Raw genomic sequence first — 7,669 nt, forward strand, 5'->3', positions numbered from 1 at the left:
GGAATGGGATGCAGCATCTAAACAAGTTTTCACATGTTGTCTGAACTCTCCTGTGAATTAGAGCACTGTGGCTCTCTCTTAGTCCTGTCTGCATGGCACAGTCAGCAGCAGTTCCTGCAACAGCTAGACTTAGTACTAAGTAGAAAATGGTTAAGCTGCCTCAAAAATATACAACTGTCCACAATTACAGATCTTCCACAGGTGAATTCAGACAGGTCCTCCAAGCCTCATACTTAGTTCTTACTTAGGCCCTGCTGAATCTTTTGCTGACCTTTCAACTCCTTCCGCCTCCTCCCAGACTACAGCCTCTATATTTAAATAATCATATCTTCTGGCTAACTTTCCTACTTTAAACTGCACCTCTACATGTTGATCAAGATGTTGGGCTTTCTTTAACCATCAAAGCAATAGCTTTTTTAAAAAAAAAAAAAAGCTGAGAAGGTAAAAGTACAAATGTAGTATCAGTGACACATAACTCCCACCTAGAATTCGAAGCAATCTTCCAATTACATTTATAATAAGGGATTTTAGCTTTAATAAAAATCTAAACAGAAATGCATCGAAAAGTAAAAATCTAATGTTCTCATATGGAGAAATGTTAGTGTTATCCTCTGTCAAACATGAGTAAATAAATTTCATGGAAATACGGTTCTCTACCAGCAACAACGTACAAAGAATAATGAAGGATAATGACTTTCCATTGCTCCATGTGGCAAGCTTACTACCCCTTCTTATATTTGTTTTCATAAATCACTGCATTATCTCAGAAATCTCATGCAGAGTGATGATTTCCTGGTATTAACTGAGGTGTGGCATTCTGCAGTTTGCACAGCTACAGAAACCAACCAGGATTCCTAAATACAGAGGGACAGTCACTGCCATGGCAGCCCAAATACTATATTCCACTGAGACTGATTCACCCTAGCATAACTGGCCTGGTGCCAGCTCTTCAGCCAAGGCACAACTGCTCCTGAAGCATAAGTGAGACTACAAACACTAAATTAATAAAGATTATGCAAATACGAGTGTAATTATTACTTTTTAATCTTCAAAACCATAAAGTAAAATTTTCATTTCAGCCATGTATTACTTTTTTTCTCTTCAGAATTAAAAAGTAAAAACTTAGTAAAATACATTCTGTGCTGGGCCTCTTAGAGAAGGCAGTTGACTCCAGCACTAAACAAATATGGTTTGACATAAGTAGGTAGTGCCAGTGTTGATCGCACAACAAAGTCTGTCTCGTACTGCTGCAGGCAACAGCAGATGGGTCCATATGATAGGTAGCTCTGTTCAACCTGTGACCTTGCTTACTGGAAGCAGCCTACCTACAAACTGGTACAGGAAAACCCCAACAGAAACAGACTTTGCATATAAGAAACCCTCATATGTGCACACCCTAAATGCTGTTATTAGCAAATAGGACCTTTAGCAAATATGAGCAAATTGCACCTTTTCCACTGAGTAAGAGAATAAAAAAATAATTAGGATTTTGTTCTAAATGCATCAGAAGTTGTTCAAGAATAAAATGTGCATGGATACTTTATTTGAACAAATTAGAGCAGCTTTAATTAAAGTAAGTAGCAGCCTTATTAAAATTACCACTTTCTGCAGTCTGAAAAAGAAAAGGATCACTATATACTCCAACACCAGCACTGTTCTCAGCAGCAACCTACAGAAAAAAAAAAAAAAAAAAAGCGCCACATTAGAGAATCTATAGGATATCTAGTTCCGGGGACTATGAAAATCTTAAGGATACACAGAGATTCACCTTCTAGCTTTAAAAACTATACACACGAACATGCCTTTTATAGCTGTATTGTTTAATTCCTACTCAACATATAAATGTGAAAAAATAAAGTGGAAAAATTATGAAATGGTGTAAGAAATTGAAAAAACCCTGTGTGAATATCCACACTTCAAAAGTGCTGAGTCCCTATTTTATGCTAAAGTCAACAGCAAGAATGACATCAGTAACACTCCGTTTCCTTACCACAATTCACTTAAACCAGCTTCCTCATTCCTATTATACTTGTACTATAACTTAAAAGAGCAAAAAGGAAAATAGGTTCTCTTTTATTTCTTGAACTCCTGAAGAATAGCAAAAGCAGGTCAGCCTCCTTCGGAGCAGAAACCTGAGGAAAGCATGTCTTTTGGCAGAAAGACAACAGGTCACAGAATTGTGGATGCACTTTATGGTGGATGTGCCTCAATGCTCATGATCATAGCAGAGTCTTCCCGTGAAAGGGCAGTACATTGAGACTTTTGTAGAATTTATGGAGATAAATGCAATAACAATGCAATTTACTCTGCAATATAGGACTTACTGACAATTCAACTCAGTGATGGGCCATGACATGCAATACTTACAAAGAAAGAAGAATGAAGCCTGACTCCTTATTTTGAAAAAAAGTGACAGAGACAACAAAAGTAAAACATAAGCAAAATTCCAACAGTGATGGTGAGGGGTGTGTGAAAGAAGCAGCAAAGCGAAAAGCTCACCAGGAACGTTAAAGCTGGCAGAGTTGTACCCTCCCATCAGTGTCAGGTAACAAAGGCATGATGGAGGTGCTGAGCTGGTGGTGCAGTCTATGGGGAAAGCAGGGTGAAAAGGGGCAGATATGCAAAACTATGTGTGGATCATAGTAAAAGCAACAGACAGCATGCAGGTGATAATGAAGGGCAAAGAGAGTGGAAGAAGCCAGCAGGCCAGAAAGAATTGTTCTAATTACTTCTCACGACTAAACTGGGCATCTTTCAGAAGACTGTAAAGCTATTTAAACAAAAGTACTAAGCCACAGCAGACAAACTACAGCAAAGGTAACATTGAAGACTTAATCTAGGATGTAAAAGGATGTATATACTTATGACCACTTCCCAGGGCAGTGCATGCTCTGCTTGGTGAAGGAGAATCTGTACCACTGGGCATCTCCTTCCCTTAAGCCATACAACCACCTCCTCCCCAGAACCCTACCTACTTCTGTGTCACAGAGAGAATAACTTGAAACATCCTTCAGCACTGATGAATTCTACAGTAATTGCAATAGCTGAGGAAATTACCTGGAAATCTTCAGGTGCTTGACAGGCAATCAGAAAATTCTGACAGTATTAAAATTGCATTATATACATCTAAAAGTATGTCCTCACCTGAACACTGACATTTTGTTATTTCATCTCAAAGTACATATTGTAGAAAGGGTCCAGAAAGGAAAAATAGTATTAAGACAGGAAATCCCTGTCTCATACGTGTAGTTTCAAAGGATCTTAAAGTTACTCTGACATAAGTATGCAAAAACTTGCATGGTAAAGGTGTCAGCTACACACACAGATTAGCTTTGAAGATAAATCAAAATAAATGCTTACACAATATACTGTTAGCTTCTAGAGATCACTGCCACAAAGAGCCATTATTTAAAAAAAGCTTGGAAACATTTAAGAAGGACAAGATTATTATGCAGATAACAAAACACTATCCAAAGTTCAAGGAGCAGCAGTTCACATTTGGAAGGAGTATTAATTTTTAGGCTCTGAAGTATATGGCCACTAACTATTTAAGTTTAGGAAAAAACCTTGAATGCATATTTTTACAAAAATATCAATGATAAGATGTTCAAAATTATTCATAACTCTCCAGGATTTAACAAATTATCACTTGTAACTGCTATTTCTTTAAAAATGCTTTTTTCATTAGACGTAAAGAAATTAAGACTGGGCTGTTACAAACAGATTGGAAACCCATATTCAAAGCTTATAGGCTTTGTTGAACTCTACTGTCACAGTATTACCAGAAAGAATTTCACAACAGGACCAAGCCAGGTACCCTAAAACAATAAGAATTTTCACCTATGCAAAAATTAAGGACTACTTTTAAATCACAACAGAGTGAAAAAAACAAACAAAAGAACCACAAGAAATTGCTCATGAGAAGGAAAACATGTAATGTTTCTTTTTGGTCACATCTGTGACGTAGAAAAAGTGTTTCCACCTCAGTTGTTATTGAATCTGCAAGGTTGCTCGTGGGTCAGACGGTCAGGGCGCCCACCAAAGCAGTAGGTAATGTAACAACCCTTAGCTTGCCAACAGATTTTTATTCACTCATGAGAAAAGCCGTGTGGTCCCTGCTAGACAGAGGTTGTTGGGTCACAAGTAATTTTCCTGAGTCAAATTCTGCTCGAAGATCAATGTGTCAGGCACCAGCCATATATTTATATATATACATATATATACGTATTTGCCCATATATACCAAAAAGGGGCAAGTTATTGCTAAGTAAAACAAATTACTTCAAACATTCCACAGTTTTCCCGGGGAAGATTCGTATATGGAGCAAAGAATGAAATTTGAAAAACCTTTAATGGTGAACCCCACACAAGTGCTACTGATCTACTCAGAATTGCAAACTGAATTATCTTAATTAAATTAACAAACTTCATCTGTCTGAAGAGATTAATCTGCTTAGAGCCTAGGTGATAATTCTTTTCTCAAATAGTAGCTGAACTATTTCTGTGTGGTGCTATTTTTTTTTTTTTTTTTTAACAGATGACTGGAGGCAGGACATCAAAGGATAAACATTTCTCCAGCTGTGGATATACTGGCTTTTATCAGCATGGTCATCACAACTAGATTCACAGTGAGCAACTTTCCCACAATGGCAGGCATAATTACATTTTTCCTTTCTTAGACACAAATACCCCCCACCTTTACAAAGAGTCACTGCACAGCCCGATTCCTAGTCTGGTCAACTTCAGGTTTTTTTATAGCTTTGCACTGTATGGTATTACATAATATGTAATAAAGCAAATCAAACACATAATTTTATTTCATTTTTGATACTGAGAGGAAGCACCTCTCTTATGAAAGAGTAAGTCAGGTGAAGACAGCTTGGCAAATATTGCCAAAAGGACAGCAGTTCCTTTCTGTTCACCTGAAATCATTTATTGTTGAAAAGTTCAGAGATGGATGAGGAGTGCCTAAATGTAAACAAATTTCACACACAGAAGCCATGAAAATACATGTACTGATTTTGGCAGTAGATACTCACTGTGAACATCTAGGCATTTAAATCTATGGAAAAGGAATGGAAAGGTATGCCATTTTTTATTTCAGGAGATAACACTAGGTAAAACTCCCAGTGCTTAGGGAAACTAGGCTAGGTGTTTACAGGCTACAACTAAAAAGATATTCAGGCAAGAAAACTCCTTCTTAAACTAATCAAAGAAAGAAATATGTACCTACATGCTTTTCTGGATCTGGTTGAGATGATTTAGAAATCTACACATAATATCCAAGGTGCACCATGGATTTGAAAGATTAAATCTCAATTAAGATGAAAAAGGATTTTAATTATTTTGAAAATTCTACTCTTTGCTTTTTATTTTTTACCAGATAATGCCATATGTCAATAAGAATATCAATAGAAAAAGCTACGTTTTGTACAAAATTTTGATTGGTAATTATTTAAAGTAGACATAAAACTACTACTGTAAACAAATACCTGGCTAATATATTTTGTTATATGGCAACAACAATTAGCAATGTCCTTCAGAAAACACTATATGGACCTATCCTAAACTCACACGATTTAAATAAATCAGAATTCAAAATATTAAAAGGCATTTGTAAAGCTTTTACCGTAATTTCATAAGTTGTTCCAGGGTTAAGACTGGTAAGAAGAACTTCCAAACTATCTGGCTTTGTTGTGACCTGTGTATAAGCTGTTTGCATCCATGGGCAGACCTCTTTATATTTAACGATATAGGAGAGAATTCTCCCATTTGGATGCAGCGGTGTATTCCATGACAGAAGAATCCCAGCAGAACCCACTCTTTCACCTGCAAGGAACACAGGGGGCCCAGGATCTAAAAAAAAACAAAACAAAAAAACCAACCAAAAAAAAAAAAAAAAAAACCCAAAGTAATTGGTTTTGGTTTTTTATATATATATATACACACACAGAAAACAGTTTTTAAGTTTCCACATAATGGAGACACCTTCACAGCTTCTATAAAGAAATTAAATCACCTGCCAGCATAAACCAGTAAAACTACAGAAAACTAATGTACTGTTAAATGAAAAACTTTTTGCTGGCTAGAGTCCTGTTACAAAAATGATTAAATGAATTTTGGAACACCAGGAACATTCTTCTACAAGAATGTAAAACATGTAATGCTCAAGACCTTCATGGACAAAACAAAGTTTAATGCCAATTTAATATTTGAGATATTTTAGCATGCTTAATTTCAGCTCCTTTCCCTAAAACCATTCAATAGTAAACTGCACTCTTACAAAAACACATCTGATAAGGCTACATTTTTTAAAAATGTATTCGAAGTCTACCACTATACATACAAATTGGGGTATGAATGTACATGACACAGTAGCAAATTTTAAAAATGCTTATAAATTGTTCTCCTTTAAGTCTTTTTCTTCTTTTCTTCTTTTCTTTTTTTTTTATTTTTTATATTGTCAGGCTGATGGATGAATACAACTACAACTCACAACCAGGGCTGCTTCTTAAAAATATCTGATAGAGAAACTCTCATAGAATACCTGTATTTTTTATGGCTAACGAAAAAAAAAAAGGACAGTTCAAAACTGATTATAATTTCTCAGATACTACTGTGCATATAATACATACAAAAAAGCACCGTCAAAAAAATCAACAAGATTTCATCAGTCATTATTAACTCACTTGTCACGTTTGTTGTCACTGTTCTACTCGCAGGTAAACTGTACACTGAAGAAGAAACTGCAGAAACTGTAACATTGTATGTTGTTCCAGGAGTAGTATTAGAAAAATCAGCCTGAAATAGGACATAGATTTATTTAAGTCTTTTACCAAGAATCATGGAAAGGAAAAAAATCCCCAAAAGTTTAAGCACTGCATTATTGAAAGTGATCTATTAATAAGCTTTTAGAAATACACAGTATTTATAATAGTAAAAATAGTAGTTTACATCTGTTATCTACAGTACAGTATTTTGCCATCTTATTTAACTATCCTCTATAAGATTTGTATAACATTCAGTATTAAAGAACAACAAAATTAACAATTTTATCTCCTATCAGTGTATCTACAGAGGTTTTTCTGTATTATCCTTACCAAAGCAAATATGAAGCATTATAAAATTCCTTTTTGAAAGAATAAACACAAAAGCAACCTAAAAAACCTACAGGTTTTTGATGCTTAAGCTACCCCATCTTTTGAAATAAACATAATTAACAACTTTTTAGCAAGCATTTATATAAAATACCTGTATATTAGCAGTTCCAATAAAGAACAAAAGCAAAACAACCAGAACAACCATTATTTCTGTTAATATTATTATATTTTCAGACAGCAGAATCAAAAAGTGCTCCTATTTCTTTTTGATGGCTTAGCAGTGAAATGTTGCCTGCATTAATGATTTAAGCACAGATCCTCCTGGCAAGTGCACAATTAATGAGTCTGTATTACTCAATAGCTCTGCCCTTCCTTTGTTAAACTATTCATGAACCCCTGGATGACTGGCTGTATCCTTCTAGCAGACTTAAAAAAAAAAAGTAAATTCACCACACGCTCTTAGGTAACAAACTCTGGACGCTGAAATTTGCTCTCACCAATTTTTCATTAATACCTTCATATTAGTATTTGCATTAAATAGCTAAGGAGGCAAGCTTGGATTCCTCATCA

At 35.3% G+C, this 7,669-nt stretch overlaps 1 protein-coding gene across 1 annotated transcript in view; it reads right to left on the bottom strand.

Moving 5' to 3' along the window:
- PTPRQ (protein tyrosine phosphatase receptor type Q) overlaps window positions 1-7,304 on the bottom strand; it is a 108,878-nt gene extending 101,574 nt beyond the window's left edge. The window contains exons 1-4 of the mRNA XM_074901491.1: window positions 7,251-7,304; window positions 6,689-6,800; window positions 5,629-5,855; window positions 1,600-1,669 (exon numbers count right to left, since the gene is read on the bottom strand). Coding sequence (XP_074757592.1) covers window positions 1,600-1,669; window positions 5,629-5,855; window positions 6,689-6,800; window positions 7,251-7,304 — 463 coding nt within the window. The remainder of the gene's footprint in view (window positions 1-1,599; window positions 1,670-5,628; window positions 5,856-6,688; window positions 6,801-7,250) is intronic.
- Window positions 7,305-7,669: the final 365 nt, after the last annotated feature.

This window comes from Athene noctua, chromosome 3, assembly GCF_965140245.1.
Source record: "Athene noctua chromosome 3, bAthNoc1.hap1.1, whole genome shotgun sequence".
Classification (NCBI taxonomy): domain Eukaryota; kingdom Metazoa; phylum Chordata; class Aves; order Strigiformes; family Strigidae; genus Athene; species Athene noctua.